The sequence below is a fragment of the Heterocephalus glaber genome, unplaced genomic scaffold (assembly GCF_053883595.1).
Source record: "Heterocephalus glaber isolate CG9 unplaced genomic scaffold, H.glaber_assembly_v1.0 deba00000122, whole genome shotgun sequence".
NCBI lineage: Eukaryota > Metazoa > Chordata > Mammalia > Rodentia > Bathyergidae > Heterocephalus > Heterocephalus glaber.
In genome coordinates this window covers 63,827,437-63,854,340 of record NW_028258138.1, presented here as the reverse complement: position 1 = coordinate 63,854,340, position 26,904 = coordinate 63,827,437, and the positions used below count along the sequence as shown (strand labels likewise).

The 26,904-nt window shown below is 42.3% G+C and overlaps 1 protein-coding gene and 1 pseudogene across 2 annotated transcripts; one reads left to right on the top strand and one right to left on the bottom strand.

Annotated features, from left to right (window-relative positions):
* Window positions 1-43: 43 nt before the first annotated feature.
* Zdhhc23 (zDHHC palmitoyltransferase 23) lies at window positions 44-15,965 on the bottom strand. 2 transcript variants are annotated; one of them, XM_004835700.3, is made up of 4 exons: window positions 15,809-15,965; window positions 8,665-9,375; window positions 6,847-7,014; window positions 44-5,099 (listed from the first exon to the last, which is right to left on the bottom strand). In XM_004835700.3, the coding sequence occupies exons 1-4, from the start codon at window positions 15,949-15,951 to the stop codon at window positions 4,832-4,834; spliced, it is 1,290 nt and encodes a 429-aa protein (XP_004835757.1). In that variant the 5' UTR covers window positions 15,952-15,965; the 3' UTR covers window positions 44-4,831. The 2 variants fall into 2 exon arrangements, with proteins under 2 accessions (XP_004835757.1, XP_021119116.2); XM_021263457.2 differs by having other exon boundaries at window positions 6,847-7,005.
* Window positions 12,095-13,501, top strand: LOC106010053 (zinc finger CCHC-type and RNA-binding motif-containing protein 1 pseudogene; annotated as a pseudogene).
* Window positions 15,966-26,904: the final 10,939 nt, after the last annotated feature.

The following is a 26,904-nucleotide window of genomic DNA, read 5'->3' as shown; positions in this document are numbered from 1 at the left end:
GATGGCTGTTCCTGTCTCATATTTCCTAAAAGGGCTGCCTTTTCCACTACCAACAAAATGACTTACACCTTTTTTTCACAGAAGATGTGCAATGAAATATAAAATACTCAAGTTGAACTTCACTTCTCCAGTAATCTTCAACTAAAAACTCAAGTTTCTTAAGACTAATGGTCACTAAAGAAAATGGGAGTAAAAGTAATTCATACTGAATCTCTTTCCAGCTAAACCACTGTTTATACTTAACTGTAGCACAGTTACAGAATACTGGCTGATATTAGCACCTAAAAACCAAGTACCAATAATTAATGTCAGTCCTGCAGACAAGAATGAGTGAATTCCTTAAGTAAACATTTCATGGGCTTAAATAAATCCCATAAAACTTAAGCTTTATTTTTGCCTCACCTGAGGTGTCTTTTGCAGTCCATTCTGATTTGGCCAGCTAGAGTTTTTACCTACTTCTAGAAACTTCTAAAGATACAATTTTGATGCTCTGTCTTGCTGGACAATCATGAAGATGTGCTTTGAAATGTTATTCCTAACACAATGCCTGAGTTAGCAGTATCCTGATCCACAAAACTAGAAAAAATAACCACCAGGAAAATCAAAGTTTAGGACCACAGCCAAGCCCACAGGATGGGGACAAAAAGATAGTCAAAGAGGCAGGAGGACAGCTATAATGCAGAGTTTTCTTAAAGTAAAAGAACCTAAAAGACATACCAAGAAACACCAACTATCTTCCTTAAAGAAAGCACTTTATTTTCCATTTGAATAACTAGGTCACAGGACATTATTTTACACAAGTGGCAATTATTTGTAAAATCTCCGCTTAAAAGGCTTTGTATCTGAGTCTGAGGTGATAATAGAATATGAATACAAGTATAAAAACAGTGCAAAATTTTTAGCTCACAGCCTTCAGATTTGCTCTGGAAAACCTTTAATGTTGTCAGGCCAGTTACATTAAATACTGATTTAATATTTAATAATTAAGCCCTGACAAGTGAAACCATCAAATCACCCAGACCATAAGATCACAAGTTGAGCTCTCAAGCTCTGTGGTATCCTGTCAGTGGCTCCACCTGAAGCAACACACAATTCTAGTTGCATCAGTAATTAGAACAGCTTTGATTTTTTTTAAAGCTTTGACTTTTAAATATGAAGTTCTAAAGGTGAAAGGTGCCGTCAGGAAGGCTAGAGTACTAATAAGTCACAAGCCCAACTTGGAAACAGTCATGGCAGCCTCTAAGAAATTTGTCTCCATTAACCATTAAGTCTTTGGCCTGCTGCTAACACTATAGTGAAATACTCAGTGCCAGCTGAAGTATGGATAAGTGTGCATTAGCAACAGGATTAAATTTAGCTGATTCTGCAAAAAGTTTATATTAATCACAGCAATAACCATAAGAACATATTGAATTTTATTCTTGTTAAGTTTAGCATGGCTTTCATTTGCCCCTGCTTTGCCTTTGCAGTATATAATATAAAATGGCAAACTTGTCAAGTTGCTGCTGAGAAAACTAGATTCCCAACAGGTGCCTCAAGCAAGTCTTTTATCATGCATTGCTTGAGAAAGTCCTCCTTTTCAAAATCCAGGTTACCAAAATATGGCTAAACTGAAGGTAAGTCATATAAACCTACTTATGTGAAGAAACCCTTAACATCACAAAACATTAATTTTTAAACATCCTGGTTAAAACTGTGCTTCTAGATGTTTTAATTTTGCTTCTATTAGTTCACCTTTATAATAAAAAGCTAATGTCATACCCAAAGGAAGTAAGTCTGTGAAGCAGATGCTCAGTATTACGTAGAATCTTACTGGCATTGTGTTTTCTGGCAGTGAAAGATTCTAATATAGAAAATTTTCTCTTGCTAAAAATATTAAAAGTACCAAGGACTATTGCACAAGAGAAAGTTTGTAGCAATCTTTCTTCTAGGCATATGGCACAGTGGAAGACAACAATCATTTCATTCACCAGAGGAAAACACAACTTGGAGAACAAAGATCTGTAAAATCCTAAACACAAACACATATGTGGCAGAGGTGAAATAAGCAGCACATTGTCCTGAAAACACATGTAAGGCTTTTCTTTTGCAGCAGAGTAACCCTAAAAAAAGGCAATTTATTAAGCTCCACATCCAGTATGTTTCTGAACAGAGGCTGAGGGACTGGGCCAGGAGTAGAGAACTGGCTTGTTTGGAATCACATTGAGGGGAGGGGGCTCGAATCTATGGCCAAGAGACTGCAGGGAAATTCTCCACTGCCACCACCACCAGATGTTTCTGTGGGACAGTTCATTCAGAGGCCTTGTCCGTTCAAAGATTCCACAGAAAATTCTGCCCTCTGAAGAGAACCAAGCACTATCACAAAATCCTTCAAATAGCTCCAGATCATTAAAAATGCTCAAAAGTCTAGGAGTCTAGACCAAGGATTTGGTAGAGCCTACAAAAACAATGCACATAAATAACCTTTTTTTTTGTCCTTTTGGTACAAACACTTCAGAAGGCTCAAAACCAAAAACGTTCATGTCTGAGCTCTTCTGTAAAGTGCCAAGAGTGAGTTCTCAAGGAACTTAAAGTAAGCATTGTAATTCCAATTGGTCAGAATAATATGAAGGGAGCTCCTATCCAAGCAAGGGAAACTGAGTTGCCTTATTCAGCCGACCCGTTAGGGGGACTTGTTACAAAGATGGTGAACCTTCCTAATGCTTACCAATGGCTTTCATCATTTGGTACTACTCAGCCTCATCATATCATATTTGGGTTGCTGTTAAAGACTTGGCAAGCTATAATTACTATACTAATGTTTCTATGAATTTTTATTATCAACTGCTAGAAGACAGAGCTGGCTATACAGCTGGAATTCAAGAGATGAAAACTACCAATTTCTGCCTACATATGCTGTCCTTGACCTTATTACTGTTTCTCTTATCTAAAAGCCTACACAGAAATTGGTGATATCAGAGCCAACTTTAATTCTAAGTGAATATCTGACTCTGTGCCGAGGAGAGGGCATGACTGTAGAAACCACAGCATCTGCTCATATTCCCAGGCTTATTCCTTGGCTCATCCCAGTGGAATACGGAGCCTATTGTTTGTTAAACAATTCCTCTCTGGGGAGAGCAATGACAAGCCTGAATAAAAACATGACAACTGTGCTAGGGACAGTGAGACTAGGAATGGTGTTAGCTACAGAGAGCAGAAGTGCAGAAAGTAGCAATATTTCCTCTCAACACTTACAAATCCATTGCTAAAGCAGCATCCACAGAATAACAGAACAAGCTTGCAATATTTTCCCTGTAGTAAGCAACAAGCCAAGGAAAATTTAAGGATTCATGAATTATCTTTGGGATTGTAGAACAGTACATGTATGAAACCAACCATTTCAAGAGGACATTTTTTTCCCCATCTGAAACTCTATGGCAGAATAACCCATTCTAGGGCTGGGATTTAGCTCAGTGGCACCGAGCCTGCCTCACAAGAGCAAGGTCCTGAGTTCGATCTCCGGTACTGAAAAAAAAAAAAGAATAACCCATTCTATATAAGTATTTAATCCTTTATATATTTTCAGTTTTGAGATATGATTAAAGCAACAACTTGTTATTTGGGAAAGGTCAAGAGGAGAATAGTAATTTATTAATCCATGGAAACCATATACCCTGTTTTTTCTCTCCTGGTGAGATACTTTTATGTAAGGAAGGTGAATGAGAAGTAATGTGCAAGTTAAGTGGGAAGGTGTCAATCAACTCTTCTAAAAAAGTTCATGCCAGAATAACGTGAATGCCACAAGACTGATTTTTTGCAATTTAGTGCTATAAACTGACAGCATTTGAAATACTTACATGAACAAAAAAAATCAAGCCCTTGATATTAATCAACATCCCTACCCAGGAGAGAGAGTAAAAGCATTCCTGTAGGAGTATCTGTTCCTCTTCCAGCCACCAACACAAGTGGCTAGCACCTTACCAAGTGAAACATGGAAAGAGGAAAAAACATTAATGTCTACTGGAGTTACAGTACACCCAAAAGAATACATAAAGAAATAAACATAAAAACCCATCACCTAAGCTCATGACCACTGAAAAGAATTATCACTCATATCACACTGACAAGAATTATCTTTACCCTTGTAACCAAGTAGCCTGTCAGGGTCAGGTGACTAGCTTCAAGCCTCTAGTCACCTCCTACCCTGTGAGAGTAGTTAGCATCTAATACTTACGGAAAAATTCTCATTGCTATACAATATGGTATATGGTGAAATCTAATGACCCTAATAAGATTGGCTTTAATATTGACCTACAACATTCTTCCTCAGTCTTGGGATTTCTTAATACTTCATACCTCCAGGGCTCCCCTCATTTCATAGTACTTTCCACATTCCTCATCCCTCACGTGACCCTCACACTGGTTCAGTGAGGCAGCCAGGGCAGGCATCAGTACCCCACATTACAGATGAACCTGAGACTTTGGAAAGTGACTCAACTAAGGGTCACATGGCTATTAATAATTGAAAGAGGGACTAGAAACTATCCTAATCCAAAACTCTTTCCCCCATACTAATGGACAAGAATTGCTTCCATCAATTTGTGTATTAGCAACCCACATCCTTTTCAACTAATGGTGACTGAATCAATTAATAAGTGACTGGAAAGAAATGGCTTTACTTTTACTGCTTCAATATAAAAAACTCTTAAGTTGTGAAGTCAGAAAAATTAACTTCTTTCCAGTCCAGTCTCCAATCCTGAGCGTAATGCCTGTAAGAAACTGGGGACACTTAAGTGTAAAATGGAAAGGAGTCGGAGGGAGGAGCCACCCTCAGAGCTGCACGGAAGGCACTTCAGACTATGTCCTCGGCAGGGTGGTGGAAGGAACATGTGCCCAGGGTGGAGAATTGATGCCAATTCCTCAGGAAGCCCCTGTTGTACTGGCCTGTGTCCACGATGAGCCCCCAGAGGAGCCGGCGCCCAGTCTTCTGCCGAAGGGCTTGCTGAACTTCCCTCTCAGTCACATTGTAACTGATGTTTATTAGCTGAATCAGGAAGATGTAGGCCATACCCGAGGTGATGATCACAGAGTACCACACACAGGTGAAGGACAGAGCTGAGCTGTAGAGGGGAAAAAGGTGTCAAGCCTGCTGCCATTTTTGTCACATTCACAATGCTGTCACCATTCGCACATTTTATACTTTTTTTGCAGTAGTGGGGATTGAACCCAGGGCCTTCACACTAAGCTGTATCTTTTTTTATTGAGACAGGATCTCACTAAGTTACTAAATTGCCCAGGCTGGACTAGAACTTGTGATCCTCCTGCCTCAGCCTCCCAGAGTGCTGGTATTTATTACAAGGGTGTGCCACCACACTTGGTTACATTTTTTTTTGGTACTGGGGATTGAACTTGGCACCTTGCGCTTGCGAGGCAGGTGGTGGAATCACTGAGCTAAATCCTCGGCCCCTTCTCCATCTTCTAAACTGGATGATACTTTATCCTCAAAGTGCCAATCAGTAACCAGATTAAACAATGTATAGAAATTAACATGCTGTGTTTTATAATTATTGGTGCCTGTTTTTTTAATATGCCACAGAATAGCAAGGGCTGGTTTTTACATTTTGTATCCTCCACACAACCGGCACTAAGCTTGATAAAATGGGACCGAACATATTTGGTGAATGAGTAATTCCTAACCATACCTAACTTATGAGAAAACAAAGATGCCAAGAGATGGCTATAAACGTTCCCTAGGAACCCAATGGCAGGACCTAGGAATAGCATTAAAGTTTTAGTCTTCATTCTTTTTCAGTCCAGTGCTGATGAACACAAAGATGATGACAACTTCCAACCTTTGAAGCCCTTTATCTACTTAGAAGATCTGTAGGAAACCATGACATTTCAAACTAGCTACCTAAAACCAGATTTTTAGAGGGCAAGAAAGCTCCTATCAGGCTTGCTAATGAGTCTGTGAAGAGGGCCTGCTGATTAACACATGCCATCTCATTATAGTCACTCACACATTTACAAATGAAGTTAGTTGGAAATAAATCCACTTCTAAAGCTGAAAGAGACTTCAGAGATGATTACATCCAATAACCACAATATAGATGAAGGTGACATTAATCCTTTGCAAAGGGAGAGTACAGCCATGATCTCTGTTCATTTAGGCCAATTGTCGCTGAGAGTATTGGCCAAGAATTTCACAACCAACTAGACTCAGTCTAGAAAAGACCCTTACTCTGAGGAGGAAGGTGCTGCAAAAAAAAAGGACTGAATCAGACACCACAGAGAGCACCCATGTCAGAGAATAGCGGAGGAAAGGGAATAAAGAACAGGGGCAGGCCTGGGTGCAGGAGGCTGTCGAGAGTGGGGGCACCCAGGCCATTTCCGAGAATCCCAGCTTTTGTAACTGCCTGGAAATCTTCAAAAAATATAATTGGGCTCCCACCTACCAGTGCCTAGGAAATTTGACCTAGATACCACAGTAATCATGAATGGTAGTTAAAAAGAAAAAGTAAAACAGGAAAAAACATCAGAGGTAAGAATGAAAAGAAAGGTTAGAGATGGTGAGCACTTGTCAAAGGGCCATGTTGCTACCCTGGGCACTCAAGTAGTCATCTGACTCTGGAATTCTCCCTGATGAAGCTTAGGCCTGTTTGTAAAGTATAGATTCCTCATTTTTTAATGGTCAATGATCTTTATGATATCATCCTGGAAAAATGCACATAATCATTGCACAATTTTGCTGGCAATTTTAGGGATACCCAGCATCTGGACAGTGGGTCTGCCTAACCTAGTAGCAGGTAACAGCCCCTGTCAAAGGCAACCTTTATTACTCTGCTGACTGTAGAATACACATCTCACCTGTGATTTGAATAAACTCCAGGACAATAGAAGAGAGCTGTGAAGATACTTCTGTCTCTACAGATGGTGTCCAGGGTGAGTGTTATTCCATATACCGAAGTGAGCAAGAAGATCAGAAGGGCAAGTATAAATGCTTGATGATTTGATTCTCCAACGCAGCTATTTATCCTCAAATCAGCATGTGGGAGGAAGCAAACACATTTTTAAAAGATCTTTAGATTACTCACATAATGAAGAAAGCTTTTAAAACAGGAATACTGTAGTATGAATTTGGGTTACTAAAAAGTAAGTTCACTTATTTTTTCAGCGTTAGGGGATTAACAATTTGTCCACTGACAGATACAATCTTATATTCACTGCTCTTTACAGAGTGAAATCCTTATCATTTAGTTGAAGGATAAGGTTAAATAAAAGGCACCACCTGGCTAACAAATCATATATATATATATGATAAATCATCATATTATATATATGATATATAAAATTTTTTTAAAATTTGTGTTTGTGAGCTGGGGATTAAACTCAGGACCTTGTCCCTCTTCCTAAATATTAGTAATACCCAGCTATGAAGAGTTATTTTTGTTATCACCATGCTAAGAAAGATACACAGAAGACTTATGAAAACTTAAGAAATGATACACCTAAGTATTATAGAGTATACGAAAATATATGTTAACTATGTAAGACAATAATACGTTAACTATATAAGACAAGGAAGTCAGAACAATGATGTGGGGTGAAGAATAACCTGAAAATACACAGGCCACCAGTCTGGTAAAAACAGTCCTGTGTCATGGTCACTTGTAGTGCAGGCTGTCCAGGTGGCCTCTCAAGCCCCTTGCATCTCAGGACGCTCAAGGGAACAGAAGTTTCATTTAGGAGAGGCCGCGAGGCCCTCTGCAAGCCAGCATTTGTAAATGGCTCAGCACACATGGGAGACAGGTGGAACCCTGCAGTCACCCCCGTGTCTCCCTGTCCTGCCTGAGCCCTTGCCCTCTCCCATGTCCCCTCCTGAAGGGGGGGCATCTATGTGCACAACAAGCATAATTCATTAACCATGACTGCCTTAAGAGCAATGGTGCTACACACCCCATGCTTAGAATATTCACGCCTGAATAACTGCCCTCCCTTTAGAGTCCCTCTTTCAAGCTGCAATGGTATCTTTAAATGTGGTACTATGTGTCTTCCTTTGTCAGTGGCCAGCTGAAGTGCAAAAGCTCATCTCGCTGCAATAACCAAACAGAAAGTTTCCTAGCAGGGCCTCAACTCCATAATAATGGAAGTTACAAGTAACATCAAAAATGATTAAGGATGTTTGGCAAAAGGACAAGCGAGTCACCTAAAACTAGGGAACACTTTCAAAAGGAATAGCACAGAGAAATACATTCATAATGAGAAATTCTTTTTTAAAAAAAATCATTCAATAGGGGCCAGGGATTTAGCTCAGTGGCACCGCACCTGCCTTGCAAACGCAAGGTCCTGAGTTCGATCCCCGGTACCAAAAAAAAAAAAAAAAAAAATCATTCAACTCTATTAGAAGAAATGAAGAACAATTCAAAGAAAACTACAACAACAACAAAAAAAAACACCACCCAAAACTTTTCTGCTATTCTCCTGCAGGAAATGACTGAAAGAACTAAATTTGTGAAATCTAAAAAACAGATGACTAAGTGGGAACATCCTAACAGCCCACAAATATCTACAAGGTGTAAGGCTGGGAAGGAGAGAAATTTTTAAGACAGCACAAAGAAAGATCAAATATGGGTAGAGTTGTATGTGAATTTACACTTTCCAGGCCTTCAAATTTTTCCAACATACCAGACACAGTGATGATCCATTCTCCTCACACAGATGCCACAGATCCGGCAGTGCCATGCCCGGGCTGGTCGCACCAGCTGGCACTTGGCACACCAGTCCTCCTTCACCTTGGTGGGGCTTCCTGCCAGCATTCTGGAGGAGCTCTTAAGATCATCCTTCAAGGTGCGGTTGTTGAGACTCCCTGAAGTATCTGTTCCAGGGAACCCTTTGGTCTTCTCCTGCCCTTTTCTGTCCAGGCATTCAATTTGGCTGCTGCTTAGGGATTTGTCATTGCTTGCTGGATTGCTGAGGTAGCCTGGATTCTTCTTGGCTCTGTACAAGGCGAAGAGTATCAGAAATAACCCGCAGGTAAGAACAGCCAGCTGAGTGGGCCCCACACGCCCTTCGGGGACTACTTCCAGCAGGAACACATAGTACATGTAGCCCAGTGAAAACAGTCCAAGGCTCAGGAAAAACAAAGTCTGTTCTTTCCTTCTGTGAGTGAGGTAGTAGTACCACAGTGCCAGCACAGGAAGGGAGGTCAAAACCACTACCCCCAAGAGGAAATGCCAGGAAGCCACGTGCAGGAAGACAGGCAGAAGTACGAGTGGAGGGATGATGCTAATGTTAATTTTTTTGGCTCCTCTAAGCCAAGGAATCCGGAGGCGATCAGAAATCGTATCCATGATTCTTTCACAAGTCTCTGGCTGTACTGATTTACATGTAAACCATCTATTCAGAAATTCAGAAAGAGCACAAAGAGAAGGCATTTCATATAGGTTTGCTGAATTAAAAACTGCACAACACTAAAAATGATAACTATAGACCAAAGGCCAAGCATTTTATTTCCTTACTACTAAATATGAACTTCTCATCAGATTCAAGTATCATTTTTTAATGAGAACAAAAAGATGTTTAGAAATTTAATAGTCAAGACTGTTTCTTTAATACGTAGATATATATACATACTCCATACATAACATTTACACCTAGGTGGCTACATGGTCAACGAACTTTTAAAAAATTCACACTGTAGTTGTGCAGACACGAGAATTTAAAAAATACTAGGTAAATTACAAAGCAGCAAAAATCATCCAAAGAATTTTTATGATCAAATAATAGTAATGAGTAGTCAGAGGGTGAACACTTCTGGGTGGACTCATCAGAAGGGTCTTTGACCTGTGCTTGACATTGGCCATCAGCTAGCATTTGTGTGGTGGAGAGAAAGAGAGCCACTGCAGTGAAGAGAAATGGGTGCGGCCCAAAAGCTGCTTGGGCCCAGGAGGTAAACCCATCTGGCAGCAACATGGGAGTGCGTAAGGAGGACTGGAGAAAAAACTAGTCCGAGTCAAGTAACTGACTGCTGAAAAGAATGGTGTCTGTTGACTTTTTTTGCACACTTAGGCTATATTATAGTCTGAATGATTGTGTTCCTCCCAAAATATGTACTTTTAAAAGCTAAGTCCCAATACATTAGTATTAAAAGATGGGCTGCCAGGGACCTATAGTCCCAGCTACTGAGGAGGCTGAGACAGGGGAATGGCTTCAGCATGAGCCTTAGCAGCACAGCTTGACCCTGTCACCAAAAAGAAAAGAGGGGGAGGAGGAAGAGGAGAGGGGAAGGAGAAGAAGGAGGAGGAGCAAACAAAGGAGGAGGAGGGGAAGGAGGAAGTGGAGAAAGAGCCAAGAGGAGGGGAGGGGAAGGGAAGGAGAAGAGAAGAAGCCTTTAGGAGGTGATCAGATCATGCATGAGAGCAGAGCCCCTTGTGAATAGGATCAGCACCCTTATAAGAGGCCAGAGGGGCTTATTCACTCTTTCCCCCAGATAAGGGTGTAGCAAGAAAGCTCTATCTATGAAGCAGAGAGGTGCCTTCACCAGCCACTGTGTATGCTGGAGGCTTGATCTTGGATTTCCCAGCCTCCTACAACTGTGAGCAATAAATTTCCATCACTTACAAATTCCCCAGTCTAAGGTCTTTTGTTACAGCAACTCAAAAAGACTATGGCAGGGCCGGGGGTTTAGCTCAGCAGTTTTGCCACCTGCTGCGCAAGCACAAGGACCCAAGTTCGATCCCTGGTACCAAAAAAAAAAAAAAAAAAAAAAAAGACTAAGGCAGAAATTAGTACTATGAAGTGGGGGTGCAGCTATAACAAAAACCTAAACATCTGGAAGTGGCTTTGGAACAGGATAATGGATAGGGGCTAGAAAAGCTTTGAAGTACAAGCTAGAAAGAGCCTTTGCTGTGGGAACAGACCATGAAGAGCAATTCTGGTGAGGGCTTGTAGAGGAATGGGAGAGAAAGCCTCAACCTCAGAAACTGCCTAAGACAGTGGTGGCAAACCTACAGCGCGTGTGCCACAGTGAGATGTCTGTTATCACTAAAAGCTCTAAAAGGTTCACTACCATGGCCTAAGAGGTCATGGTAGAAATATGAATGGTAGCAGCTGTTCTGATGAGGCCTCGGTGGAAAGGAGCAGCATAGCTGGAAACCGGAGGAAAGGGGATCCTGCTGGAAAGTGGCAAATACGTTGGCTGAGTTGTGTTCGTGTCCTAGTGTCTTGCAGAAGGTGGATATTTGGTAGAAGAAATCCTAAAAGTGTTCAAGGTGCTGCATGGATTCTCTTGAATGCTGTAATAAAATGTGACAACTGGGACCGTTTACTATCAAAAAGAAAGGAGAGGCCAGGGATTTAGCTCAGTGGTTCCGCAGCCTGCCTCACAAGCACAAAGTTCCAAGTTCAATCCCAGGTACCAAAGAAAAACGGAAAGGAGAAACAAAAGATTTGAAAACTTCTCGGCCTATCCTGTTACAAGATGCCAATGGCCACCCTTCCATAGGGAACTGGCAGTAAACATCTGAGACATCCATATAGTGCTAGCTCTGCAAGGAACATAGGGTGCAAGAGCCATGGAGGAATGGCCACCTCCATCTAGATTTCAAAGGATGCCCCAGAGGGGCTGGGGATTTAGCTCAGTGGTTTCACCGCCTGCTGCACAACCGCAAGGACCCGAGTTCGATCTCCCGTACCAAAAAAAAAAAAGGATGCCCCAGAGAGCCTCAAGGCTGAGACAGAGAAGTGCCACAGGGGCTGAGCTAGGGTATGCTCAGTGGAGCCACAAGGGGAGCTGTGGGAGCACTGGGAACACAGAGACTCCACTGATGCAATGCCTGGTAGAGCTGTGGAGCTAGGCCCTGAGAGCCCAGCATGCAACTCTAGCCAGGAAGATTGTAGGCATCTGACTCCAACCCGTAAGAGATGCAGTATGGGCTGTAAAGGAGGGAAAACTCAGCACCATCTCAGTGTGTCTGGAAGGTGGGACATCCAGTCAAGGATTATTTCTTCTCACTTTGGGAATGGGAATGTCTATTCTAGGCAGGCCCCACTACTGTATTTTGGAAGCATATAATTTATTTCACAGGTTCATAGTCAGGGAAAAATCTACCTCAGGATGAAATGTCCTTGAGTCTTACCCATATCTGATTTAGACCGTACTCTGTACTTAAGATTTTTTTGTGCTGAGGCTGTTGGGATGGAATGAATTTATTTTTTATATGAGGACATGAATCCTGGGGGCCAGGAGTAGATACGTGGAAACCTAATCCTCCATGCAACAGGACTAAGAGGCAGAGCCTTCAGGAGATGATTAGGGCATAAGGACAGAGCCCTTACTGAATCCGCCAGAGCCTTGATCCTGGATTTCTCAGCCTTCGGAACTATAAGCTATAAATTTCTGTCATTTATAAATTCCCCATTTTAAGGTGTTTGGGTATAGCAGCCTGAATAGACTCGGACAGCCCCGTAAGGAAAGACAGAGTTCAAGATAAGTATGATTTTGGACAGCTTTACAAAGTAGAATTAGAACTTGAGAGTGAGGCTGCAACCCCAGGGCTCTGCACCGATCTGGCCCGGGCATGGGATGCCCAGGGCACGCACTGCGAGGGACGAGGAAAAGTCGGGGTTGAATCCCCACTGTGCCAGGGCCACCGTCCCTGAAGAAATGAGTGAGGGCTTGGCTCCAACTAAGAGCACAGTGTATGTGTCCAACTCGCCCTTCTCCCTGACAAATAACGACTTATACTGGGTATTTTCCAAGTATGGAAAAGTTGTAAAGGTTACTATAATGAAAGACAAAGATACGAGGAAGAGTAAAGGGGTTGCATTTATATTATTTTTGGATAAAGACTCTGCACAAAACTGCACCAGAGCCATAAATAACAAACAATTGTTTGGTAGAGTGATAAAGGCAAGCATTGCTATTGACAATGGGAGAGCAGCTGAATTCATCCGAAGGCGAAACTACTTTGATAAATCGAAGTGTTATGAATGTGGGGAAAGTGGACACGTAAGTTCTGCCTGTCCACAAAACATGCTCGGAGAACGTGAGCCTCTAAAGAAGAAAGAAAAAAGGAAGAAAAAGAAAATTGCCAAACTGGAAGAAATTGAGGACGTAGCAGAAAGTGAAGACGAAGGGGAAGACCCCGCTCTCGACAGTCTCAGCCAAGCCATCGCGCCCAGCAAGCCAAGACTGAAGAACAGAACCAATGGAACCCAGTGCAGGGGGCCCCTCAACATCAGAGGATTCACAGCGCCCGAGGATAAAGAAGAGCACATGCTTCAGTGATGAGGAAGAATTCAGTGATTAGAGTTGTATAATGTAGATGTCAGGAAAATAAAAACCATCCACAGTACAAATTATTTGCATATAGGAACACTTAGGACCAAATAGTAATTTTTTACCATAAAACAGTGCCTGAAAGATGAAAAAATTTTTAAATTATCATGTTTCAAGCTAGGTGTGGTGACATACTCCTGTAATCCCAGCACTCTGGGAGGCTGAGGCAGGAGGACTGCAAGTTCAAGCCCACCCTGGGCAACTTAGCCCTACCTCAAAATAAAATAAATAAAAGATAATTTTAAAAGTTACAGAGGATATAGCTCAGTATGAAGGTCTTGGATTCAACTCCCTACATAGAAAAAAAGATCATATTTCTACCTTGCCTTGGAATACTATAGACTTAACATCTCTAATCCAAAAATCCAGAATGCTCAAGTGGAAAATTCCACACCATGCAACTATGATTCACAGGCAACATGAAAACTACTGTATCCAATTGCCTTCAGGTTATGTACGGAAGGCATTTATGAAGCATACGCGAAATTCATGCTTAGACTGAGGTTCCATCCAAAACATATCACATTCTATATATGTACATATTCCAAAATACTTCTGATACGAATCTTTTTGTTTGGTTTGGTTATGAGACAGGGTCTTCCTATGTGGTTCAGGCTGGCCTTGGACTCGCTATGTAGTAACCCAGGCTAGCCTCAGATTTAAGGCGATCCTCCTGCTTCAGCCTCCAAAGAGCTGGGATTAGGAGAGTGCCACTGTACCTGAGTATTTGGGATAAGGGATACTCTGCCTGTACTAAAGCTCAGGATGTTAGTAGTAATCAAACTTGAACTCATTTTAATAAAAACAAAAATACTACAATGGTAATGCTATTTTTATCCCAAAAAAAGGTAGGTATTAAAATTTGAAAACTTTACTGTAAATGCTTTAGTCATGTCTCACTGGTTTACAAGTACTTCTGAAATAAATTCAATCTTTAAAACAAAAACTTCATATGAACTGAAAAAATAAGAGGTTTAATAGTACTGTCAATAAACTTCAAAAAGAAAAAAAAAAAGAACTTGAGAGAGAGTGGGAGATAACCAGATAACCACTTGGGTGTCATGCAACACAGCAGTGACAGCAGAACACTGGAAGCTCCTCTCCAGAGGCACAGGGTATGGGGAGAGCAGAGAGGAGAACACATGGAACAGCTGCTCTCAAAGGCTGGGAGGAAAAGTTAGCAAAGCTAATGGAAAAGCTGTGGTATTTAGTGACCACAGTTATAGAAAGAGCATCATTCCTCCATCATTAGTGCAAAGTGCTCCATTTCCTCGGTAAGAATTTTAGACTAAGTCTTAAAAAACCTATATTTAAAAATACGGTCTGGCTGTAGTGGCACACATCTATAATCCCAGCACTCAGGAGGCTGAGGCAGGAGGATCACTGTGAGTTCAAGGCTAGCCTGAACTATATAGCAGAGACTCTGCCATGAGGGGAGAAAAAAAGACTATCAATATGGTCAAGGAAGAATTACAAAGGGGTTATGAACAGTTTGTAGGAGTCAAGGTTGGTACAAGATTGCAGGGTTCCCTAGGGAATACTTCAAGGGTATTAATGCATCAAGTTCTAAATCAACAATTTGCAGGTGCAATGACTTATTTTTTCCTTGAGAGTACTAGGGGTGCTCTACTACTAAGCTACATCCCCTAGCACATTGAGACAAGGTCTCACTAAATTGCCAGATCTGGTCTCAAACTTGCCATCCTCCTGCCTCAGCCTCCTCAGTAGCTGGGATTACAAGTATGCACCACTGCACCCAGCTGCAAGAAATAATTAATGGGAAAAACAAGTTCCCAACATCCCTACTTTTCCTACGTTAAGCTTTCCACACTACAATTTTTAAATACATAGTTGTCTATTTCTATAACCAGTTTATTAGTTTGATGCAAAACATTTTCAGTAATGTTAAAAATTATCTTTTAGATAACTCCATCACTGAGGTAATGGTGCAGATAAAAGCTCAATATGATCTGATTAAGACAGTATTGCTGTTCAGTCTGAAAACAGTGGATCCAGGGGAGAAACACACACCTTCCCGCTGCAACAGCAGAAAAATGATCTTTCAACCCCAGGCCCTTTGGGACCAGGTGGGACCAGTTCCATGAAATGAGTTTCTAATGAAAGACCATTAAGAGTGTAAGAACTTCCTGGAACTAGTATGTTCATTTTTAACTTACAGATCCTGCTGACTTGTGTTGTTTATACGTTTAACATGCCACTATCCCTTGACCTGCCTGTTCTCTTCATCATCTTCTATCTTTAAATGAAAAACGATAATATTCTAGTAAACCGAGCTGGACAATTATGCACTATAGCATAATTTCTCTTTATAAAATCCTCATGCTTGCCATACAAAACTCTCAATTTTAAATCCTCAATTCTATTGAATCAAGAGCAAATTCTAATGTTGTGGATGGCAAAGCTGAAAGTACACACAGTAGTTCTCAAAAAGACCGGTGGGGTCAGCATCTGGAAAGGCTCGGATCTTACCTATCACAGCCTTCATCGAGATCTTGGCAGTCACACAAACAAGCGGCCATGTGGTTCTTCTCCCCATTTCGATCCATGTATTCGCAGCAGCACAGGGGCTCCAATTCAGGTTCTTCGGTTTTCTTTTTCTTCACTGGCTTCATACTGCCCTTCGGTTTCGCACTTGTCACCAAGAGGTGTAAGAAAACTTCAGAAGGTAAAGGTGGAAAGAATACAACTTACATCTGGCAAACACATCCACTCCTCTCTCTGATTAATGCCAACGCCTGAACAACCAAAAATGAGAAGAGGAGGAGGGTGTCTCGTTTTCATGAGGCTTCCGTGGGTCCGCACTATCAGACAGAGGGGTCCAGGCTGCCCATCACCCCCAGCTCCCATGCAGGGCAGGCGCCTTCTGGGCACCAGCCGTTCCCATGGCGACGGCCGACCACGTGGACCGGGACAGCAGGGGCGCAGGCGGTGGGTTCACCTGGGGGCGCGGGCTGGGGCGGACCCAGCGGTCCCCGCCTCAAGACGGGGCGCCGAGGAAACTCACCCTCCGGGGTGCGGGGAGGGGCGAGGAACTCTCCAGCTCTGGCGGATGCACCGCGCAGCTGGGGCCGCCAAGTGGCTCGGGAAAATGCCACCAGGCTCCCAGGTATCCCCGAGGTCGCGGTCCAGCCCGGCTCGCCTCTCCCGCCCCCGCCAACCGGGAAGACGTGGGCAGGCCTCCAGCGCCGCCCCGCCTGGAGAATGACCTTGGAGGGAAGTTACCTGTCCTCCCCACAGAGGTGCGGCTGCCGCCAAAGAGGCGGAGACCGAGGGGGAGAAAGATCGGCTCCCGGCGGAAGCGTCTCCCGATCCTGGTGCCACGGAGCTCCGACCGTGACAGCCGGAGTCTAGGGGACCCGGGATCCGCTCGGCCGCGCCCTCGCCGCAGCCGCCCACCTGTGAGCACAGCCGGCGCGGCTGGGGGGCGCGCGCCCTCTGCTACAGTCCCCGCCGCCCCCGGCCGTCCAGCCCCGCCAGTCGGCGCGTGCTTCCGGGTGCCCCGCCCCGGGAGCCGGGGAAGTCCGCCCGCACGTGCGCGCCCGCCGGCCAGACCCCACCCAGCCCCAGCCCGGCTGCCCGCCGCGCGAGTGCGGGTGCAGGTGCCGGGAGCGCGGGTTGGACCCCGCTCCCCCAGCCGGCCGGTGCCTACGGACTGCGCGTCGGCTGGGCAGCCTCCGGAGTCCTCGGTGTGCGGGCGAGGTGCGGAGACGGAAATACGGGGAGCCCAAGGATTTCCAACTACGTGAGACCGTGGGTCGACCAGCCGGCTCTCTGACGCCGGCAACAGGCATTAGGGAGCTAGTACCGAGGTGCCACCCCCAAACTCACCAACTTCCCTTAAAGGCCCACTCCTCCCAGATATGTTGATTTTTCCAACTTGTTCATTCTCTTTATTTCTGGCGAGCAGCAGAAATTCCGCAAGCAGGCCTCTCCAGTACTTTTGTTCCAGTAGTCTGCATATTTGAAATGAAATTACCCTAAAATGAGAGTCTTCTTTGGGTTGTTTTTTTTTCCTTAAATTCTTTTATTGGTATATTTTAGGTATACAACACAATTACATTTCTCATTGGGAACTTGTACCTTTACATGATGCGTCTTGGTTCTTACTTTTTCCCCATTCCTAGCCCTCCCTTCACCCCCTCCACCCCCTCCACCCTTCCCTATTTACAAAGACTTTATTTCCATTTTTTCCATTTCTCAGCATTTTTCTTTTCCCTTCTTTCCTTTCCCCTGCCCCTCCCACTACCCCTACCCCTTTGGACCTTTTCTTCCTATTTTGCATTATCGATTATTCATTCTAATCATTGGTACATTTTAGGTATACAATATAATGACATTCATCATTGGAAATTTGCACCTTTACATAGTCTCTCTTGGTTCTTGTTTTTCACCCTTGCCCAGCCCTTCCTTCAACCCCTCCATTCCTCCCTATTGACAAAGATTTTGTTCCTAGTTTTCCATTTTCTCATATTAATCCCATTCCCTTCTTTGCTTTCCCCTACCCCTCCCACTTCCTTCCCCTTTGCCCCTTTTCTTCCTATTTCACATTACTTATTATACATTTTAGCCCTTATTTACACTTTCAGTTTCTCACACCAGAGAAACTATTCAATATTTATACATGTGTGTCCTGTTTATTTCACTTAAGAGTATCACCTCAATGTGCATCCACTTAGCTATAAATGTCTCTAATTTCTCATTTTTTATGGCTGAGTAGTACTCCATTTTATTAAAAAACCACATTTTCTTTATCCAGTCTCCAGTTGATGGGCATTTGGGCTGTTTCCAAGTTTTAGCTATTACAAACTGTGCTGCTGTGAACATGGGTGCACATATATCACTGTGGTATGATTCTTTTAATTCTTTCGGGAAGATCCCCAGCAGGGGAATAGCAGGGTCAAATGGGACTTCCAGTCCTAGTTCTTTGAGGTATCTTCATAATGATTTCCACAGTGCTTGCACCAGTGTACACTCCCACCAGCAGTGGAGCAGGGTTCCTCTTTCCCCACAGCCCCGCCAGCATTTGTTATTGGTTGATTTCATGATAGCAGCCATTCTTTCTGGAGTGAGGTGAAATCTCAGCATTGTTTTCATTTGCATCTCTTGAATGACCAGTGATGTTGAACATTTTTTCATGTATTTATTTGCTATTTCTACTTCTTTGTCTGAGAAATGTCTGTTCATTTCAGATGCCCATTTTCGGATTGGGTCTTTAAATTTGGGAGGTCTGATCTTTTTGAGTTCTTTACAGATTGGAGATAGTAGACCTTTGTCTGAGGAAGAGCAGGTGAAGATTTTTTCCCACATTGTGGGTTGTCTCTTCACACTGCTGGTGGTTTCTCTTGCTGTGCAGAAGCTTTTTAATAAGAAGAGATCCCGCTTGTTGATTGTGCTAGTTCACAGGCAACTGAGGTTTTGTTCATAAAATCTTTTCCTACACTGATGTCTTCAAGAGTTCTACCTAACCTCTGTTCCAACTGGTTCAGCATTTCTATTTTAATATTTAGATCTTTAATCCATTTTGATTTTAGTTTAGTGCATGGTGAGAGATATAGGTCTAGTTTGAATCTTTGGCAAGTTGAAGCCCAATTTTTCCAGCACCATTTATTAAAGAGGCTATCTTTCCTCCAGTGAGGGTGTTTGGCTCCTTTATCGAAGATGAGATGGCTGTGTCTGGCGTTGTTTCTGTATCTTCTAATCTGTTCCACTGGTCCTCAGGTCTGTTTCTTTGCCGGTACCATGCTGTTTTTATCACAGTAGCTTTGTAGTAAGAGTTTCAAGTTGGAGGTTGTGATACCCCTGCCATGTCTCTGTTACCTAGAATTGCTTTTGCTATTCTGGGTCTCTTCTTGCTCCAAATGAATTTTTGGATTGTTTTCTCAAGGTCCGTGAAGTATGCTGCTGGGATCTCAATTGGAATTGCATTAAATCTATATAGCACTTTTGGAAGTATGGCCATTTTCACTATATTAATCCTTCCTACCCAGGAGCAGGGGATGTCTGTCCATTTTCTGATATCATCTTCAATCTCTCTTTTTAGAGTGCCATAGTTTTCAGAGAAGAGGTCTTTGATCTCTTTCGTTAGGTTGATTCCTAGGTATTTCAGTTTTTTGGATGCTATTGTGAAAGGAATTATTTGCCCTATTTCTCTCTCAGTGAGTCTGTCATTGGTGTAGAGGAAAGCTATTGATTTTTGTGTGTTGACCTTGTAACCAGCTACTTGACTGAATTTGGTTATTAAATCTAAAAGACTTTTGGTGGAGTTCTTGGGGTCTTCTGTATAGAGTATCACATCATCTGCAAATAATGACAGTTTGACTTCTTCATTTCCTATCTTTATTCCTTTTATTTCTTTCTCTTGTGTGATTGCCGTGGCTAATGTTTCCAAAACAATATTGAACAAGAGTGGCGATAGTGGACATCCTTGTCTTGTTCCTAATTTTAGTGTGAAGGATTTCGGTTTTTGACCATTTAGTATAATATTGGCTGTTGGTTATTCATAGATGGCTTTTATCAGTTTGAGGTAGAGACCATCTATTCCAATTTATTGTAGGGTTTTTTATCATAAATGCATGTTGGATTTTGTCAAATGCTTTTTCTGCATCTATGGAGATAATCATATGGTTTTTGTCCTTGGCTCTATTGATATAGTGTATTACATTGATTGATTTCCATATATTGAACCATCCCTGCATCTGTGGGATGAATCCCACTTGATCAGGGTGTATGATCTTGATGATCTTCTGCGTTCTATTTGCCAGTATCTTATTAAGGATTTTTGCATCTATGTTTATTAGTGAGATTGGCCTATAGTTCTCCTTTTCCATTGGGTCTTTCTCTGCTTTGGGTATCAAGGTGATGCTTGCTTCCAGGAATGAATTTGGGAGTATTGCTTCCCTTTCAATTTCATTGAAGAGTTTAAAGAGTAGTGGCAGCAGTTGCTCTCTAAATGGCTCATAGAATTCAGCAATGAAGCCATCAGGGCCCAGGCTTTTCTTAGTTGATAAGTTTTTAATTACGTTTTCAATTTCATTGGTTGATATTGGGTTGTTCAGAATTTGTAGGTCTTCTTCGTTCAACTTGGGTAATTCACATGTATCTAGGAATCTGTCCATTTCTTCTGTGTTGTCCATCTTATTGGTGTATAGGTTCTGGAAGTAGGTATTGACAATCCTCTGGATTTCTGCTGGGTCTGTTGTAATTTCACCCTTTTCATTCCTAATTGCATGGATTTGGGCCTTTTCTTTCCTTTTTCTGATACGGTTGGCTAAAGGTTTGTCAATTTTGTTGATTCTTTCGAAGAACCAACTCTTGGCTTCATTGATTTTTTGTATCGTTCCCTTAGTCTCCATTGCATTGATTTCTCCTCTGATCTTTATAATTTCCTCCCTTGTATGAGCTTTGTGGTTGTCCTGCTCTTCTTTTTCTAGAAGCTTGAGGTGCAGCATCAGATTGTTTAATTGGGCTCGTTCTGTTTTCCTAATATGCATATTCACTGCTATGAATTTCCCTCATAAGACTGCTTTCATTGTGTCCCATAGATTCCGATATGTTGTATTGTCATTGTCATTTAATTGAAGGAACTGCCTGATTTCTTCTTTAATTTCCTCTGTCACCCATTGGTTTTTCAGAAGTGTGTTATTCAATTTCCACGTGTTTATGAAATTTTTCTAGTTTCTTTTGCTATGGATCTCCAATTTCATCGCACTATGGTCTGATAATATACAGAGGATAACTTCAATTCCTTTGCACTTACTTAAACATGTTCTATGTGTGAGTATGTGGTCTGTTTTGGAGAATGACCCATGTGCAGCTGAGAAGAATGTGTATTCTGATTTTGTGGGGTGGAAGACTCTGTAAACATCTGTTAAGTTCATTTGTTCAAGAGTTGGATTGAGTTCTAGTATTTCGTTACTTATCTTTAGTCTACTTGATCTATCTATTTGTGACAGTGGGGTGTTGAGGTTCCCCACTACAATTGTATTAGTGCATATATGACTTTTCCTGTCCGTTAGTATTTGTTTTATATAGTTGGGTGCACTAGTGTTTGGTGCATAGATATTTATGATTGTCGTCTTTTCCTCTTGGATTGTTCCCTTTACAAGGATGTAGTGTCCTTCGTCTCTCTTAATCAGTGTTGGTTTGAAATCTACTTGATCTGCCAAGAGGATAGCTACTCCTGCTTTTTTGGGGCTTCCTGTCACATGGAGTATTGTTTTCCACCCTTTAAGTTTCAGTGTATGAGTTTCCTTTTGAATGAAGTGTGTTTCTTGTGTGCAGCCTATTGTTGGATTTTGCTTCTTGACCCATTCTGCCAGTCTATTTCTTTTGATTGGTGAATTGAGACCATCAATGTTGATGGTGTTAACTGAAACGTATTGACTTGTCATTGCCATGACTTTTTCTTTTTGTTGGGTTCTCCCCCTTTCCATTTAATTTCTTGTCATGCCAGATGGGTTCATTCTGCTTTGCTTCCTGGGGTTGTGATCCTCAATGTCTGTTCCTAGGATATTGTGTAAAATTCTTTGGAGCGCTGGTTTGGTATTCACAAAGTTTCTAAGGTACTCTTTGTCATGAAAGTGTCTTATTTCTCCATCAGTTTTGAAAGGTAGTTTTGCAGGGTACATCAATGTGGGTTGGAGGCTGTTTTCTTTTAGGGCTTGGAATATGTCACTCCAAGCTCTTCTTGCCTTGATGCTTTGTGTTGAGAAGTCTGCTGTGATTCTGATGGGCTTTCCTTTGTATGTGATTTGTTTCTTTTCTCTAACTGCTTGTAGAACTTTGTTCTTCTGTTGAGTTTCTGGAATCTCAACAATTATATGCCTATGTGTAGGCTTTTTTTGATCAAGGCAAGTTGGAGTCCTATGTGTCTCACTTATCTGTAGGTCAAGTTTTTTTCCCCTCCTTGGGAAGTTTTCTGCCATCACTTCTGTGAAGAGTTTTTTTATGTCATCTGCACTCTCTCCCGTTTCTTCATTGACTCTAATCAGTCTTATGTTATTCCTCTTTGCATTGTCTAGCAGCTGCTGGATTGATTTCTCGTGGTCCCTTATAATTTTGAAGCAATTTTTCTTTTCCTGGTCACTAATTGCAGTCTTATCTTCTATATCTGAAATTCTGTCCTCACATTGGCTCATTCTGCTGTGTAGACTTTCAGTGGAGTTTTTCATGTCCTGGAAATCTATTTGCATCTGTTTTATGGATTCCATTTGTTTCCTATGTTGGGACTCCATCATGTTCCTCAGCTCCTCTCTAGATTTATTAATCATGTCTTGCACTAGGAGCACAATTTCTCCTGTTATCTGAGAAATTATTTCTGATTTCATTTTTTCCAGATCCCCTTTTGTTGGCAGTTCAGTGGGTCCAGGTGGTTGAGTGTCAGAGTGTTCCATCTCATTTCCCTTTGTGGTTGCTGTAGGTGATCTGGAAGTCTGGTCTTGAGAGTTATTTATGTGTTTTCTCATTTCGACTGGGGGGGGCTGGTAGGAGGAGTGCTGTCGGCACCCATGTGGCTCACCTCCTCTGAGCTGGTAGAGGTGGGACAGGGGCCAGGAGCGGCAGTAGGGATGGTGGCCTGGAAGCCTCTTCCTCTGGGCTGGGAGCAGCGGTAGGGATGGTGGCCGGGAAGCCCCTTCCTCTGGACCAGGAGCAGTGGGACGGCGGCTCAGAAGCCCCTTCCTCAGGGTCTGGAGCAGCAGTACAGAAGGTGGCCCAAAAGCCCTTTCCTCTCGGCTGGGAGTGGCAGGAGGGATGGTGGCCAGGAAGCCCCTTCCTCTGGACCTTTTGATTTTATTTTTTTACAGATTATAAGAGTACAGACTCGTGTACACTTTCTGGTTTGTTTGGTTTTTTTTTTTTACTTTAAACAGAAAAAGAAAAATTACAACTCATATGCATATTGGCATCCAGTTTACGCAAAACAAGTTCAAATTTTATTAACTGATGTCGCCATACATACTTATTTAATTAATTTATAAGACAACTTTGGTAATCTTTGAGGTATGTCATAAAGTACAGGTTTTAAAGAAACCATAAAAATATTCAGTTTGTCAATGATTATCTTTGTTAATTTAACAGAGAAAGTTTCAAGTTTATAATCCAGTCACTCTTGCTTACAGTCTGACACTCAAATTCTTACTCAGAAAACCACAGGTAGATAGACTGGCATCCCCAGGTTAATTGGGATTCAACCAGTGAAATGCATTTTCCCTCTAATCGAGTCAATACTTTCATTCCCTACAGGCATCTCAAAAATGACTTTTGCAATTCCGTGTGGCTTTGGTGACTCTGGTAAAAGAAAATATTTAACTGCAAGTAATAGTTTTTCAAATAGTAGCAATATATACACCATATTATATGTAGATCTACAGATTCCCAAGAAAGGCCTCAAAAGGACAAAACAGTAAACACTTCCTGAAATTTTCCTAAGTCTTGAAAGGAAATCTGATTTCAGGTCAGTTCATAAAGTCCTAATTTTCATGAACTACTTTTATTGTGATATAAATGCCTAAAAACTTTTTAAAAGAGCCCAAGCTTGTGTCTCACTTCAGTCAGTACATTTGTATTGGGACATACATGCCTCAAAGAGCTAAAGTTTGTGTCTGACTTATAATTTGCCAACTAAAAATGCCACACACATACATAAAGAATGAAGCCACCATTGTCCTGAAAAACCTTACACCTCAGATCGATGGCTCCACCCTGCGCACCCTGTGCATGCAGCATGGCCCGCTGATAACATTCCACCTGAACCCCAGCACGGAAGCGCTCTGGTCCGCTACAGTTTGAAAGAAGAGGTAATGAAGGCACAAAAGTCTCTGCACATGTGTGTACTGAGGAACACTACTATCCTTGCTGAGTTTGCCAGTGAAGAGGAGATCAGTCGTTTCTTTGCACAGGGTCAGTCCCTGACCCCTTCTCCTGGCTGTCAGTTTCTCGGGTCCAGCCAGAGTCGGCTGGACTCCCTCGACTGTTCCCACGCGTTCTCCAGCCAGACCGATCTCAACCACTGGAATGGTGCTGGGCTGTCGGGAACCAACTGTGGAGACCTTCACGGCACTTCCCTCTGGGGGACCCTGCACTATTCCACAACCCTGTGGGGTCCCCCAAGCAGCAGTGACCCCCGGGGAATTAGCAGCCCCTCCCCCATTAACACGTTTCTTTCTGTTGACCACCTGGGTGGGGGGGACAGTCCATGTGAAGCTGGAGGTGTAGCCTCCACCCGCGACCTCAAGACGCGAAGGAAAGGAGCACTAAGCTGGGCTCGCCGCCTGCAGCCAGGGCCACCTGTGGGAACAGCTCTTCTCTGCACATTCTCCACTTTGTGTTCCCCGAAACATATCAGTTTGAATACTTGAATCATGCAGGTCAATATTATAATGTGAACGGTATCTATTTACACTCCCAAGTGGCGCCATACATCCTAACCGGATAGAGTGAGCTCACTTGTGCATACTCATCATGTTTCGCCTTTGGATTCATTCATTCTTTTTTTCTCTCCCCACCCCCTCTTTTGCAAAACTATTTCTTGAGCTGATAATGTATGAGCTTTTACCTTTGCACTGAATGTTCTCCGTCTAATCGGAAGTATGGGGGGCAACTATTCCAGTGTAAATGTTTACTCAAGGATGTTCTAAAAGGTGTGCGCTCTACTATGCCTTGATGTTGCCTACCTTTATCGTGATATCGCAGAGTTTAAAAGATCAAGCGATGATACTGACTTAGGATTATTAATGAAAGTATTGCACCAGTTTTTTCATGTTGTAAAACTAAAGAATTTCGCTCTGCAGTTTGAAAAACTGTGGCCACAGCTGTGAGTTGCAGCCCACCTGCCACCCAGGACGGGCCCTGCACTTTGAATAGGCTTTTCCATTTTGTTTTGAAGGTTCCCATGTTGAGCCTTCTTGTTTACAGATTTTTTGTTTGTTTTTTGAGAAAAAGTGTTTACTCTTCCATCATTTAAAAAAAATTTAAAAGACAAAAAAATGGAGGATGATTTAAAAGATGCTTTCTATCTCTGGGAAAAAGGAGCAGCATTTGGCCATGTACTTTTGTTTTTCTATTCCTGTCCTAAATCAAAGAGCATGGTTCTCAGGAAAACCAGTTGCCCAGTTTAAAAAAAAAAAAAAATCTTGTAGTTTCTTATAGGAAAAGAAGAAAACCCCCAACTTTTAGCACTGATACTACATATCGCTGTTAAAAGAATTTTCTCTGCCACAAAAAAAGAAAAAACAAAAAAAAGCTTAAAGCTGGAGTTTGATGTTCTGCTTTCAGATGCTGTCTTTTTATTAGTGAGTGATGATGGTTTGCTAATAATCAATAGGTAATAGTTTTTGTAACCCATCAAGTGGCTCTCTATGTTCCTGCTCTCGTGACTGTGTCAATGTCTAACTGTTGTACCTTAAAGCCGAAATCAGTAACTATGCATACTGTAACCAAGGTATTGGGCTTACAGAGTTGTTTGTTGTATAAAGAAAATTTTAAATGTTGTTGCAAACTAACGAGTTACACCATTTTTAAATTTCTTTCCTCCCCCTTTCGTTGCCCACAAATGGTATTATAATGTTTGCTTAGTCAAAGAAGAGACTAAAGAAGGGTAAAAATTTTAACAGTACAGAACTTGCCATCATTTCATTGCCTTGATTCTAACTGTCTGTGTCCTAAGATGCAAAAGAAGTCAGTGGCTTTAACTGTTTACAAATAGAATGTGATTGTAAAATGTACAGTTTGGTTGTGTTTGAATTATGAAATTTTCTTCAGATATAATAAACCATGACTTTTTGGCTGCTCAGCATTAATTGTCTCTTTTTTGAGAGTTTATTTGTAGGCTCTTTTTTATAGTGAAAGTTTCTAAGTTGCTATGTATGAGGTTCTCATAGAACAACCAGTTAAAAATCTAAGCAAATATTTGAACATTTTATCTGAACTCATCCGCAATTTCACCCTGAGATAATGTGAGAACAATGGGAAACTGTAGCTTGCTCCTTCCTGCCCTCTGAGCATCTTTGGGCCCCTGCTCCCCACAGACTCTGTGACTTCATCTTCCCCACCATTTGTGCCCATCTCAAGCCTCAGCCAGACCGCCCGGACCTGGAGCTTATGACCTGACGGTGTGCTCGTGCTAGCTCAGACCTCTGTCACGCAGTGGGGACGCGCGCCCGGCCGGCCTGCTCTGCTCTACTCTGCTCTGCTCTGCTCTGCTCTGCTCTGCTCTCCCCTCGCCCCGGCCCGCGCGGGGTCAGTAGGGCAGCGCCTGCGTTGCGTTGCGGAGTGTGACTCCAGACCGCGCTCCGGCTTGCAGGGTGTGAGCTAATGTTGTTGGACACCTTCCTAGAAACAAATGTTCAGTGCATTCGGTGTATATTGACTTCCATACTGGTTTTTCCAAAAACCAAAGGTAGCTTTGAAAAACTATGTCTGGAGATGTTTGGATCTAACGGTAAGCTGATGATGGGGCTTTGAGTAGTATACAATGACTTCATAACTGCGTTACTTGTATTGTTAAAGTGTTTGAGAGGTTTTTGCGCTTGTTATGTGGAAATAAAGTGTTTGATTTTGAAAAAAAA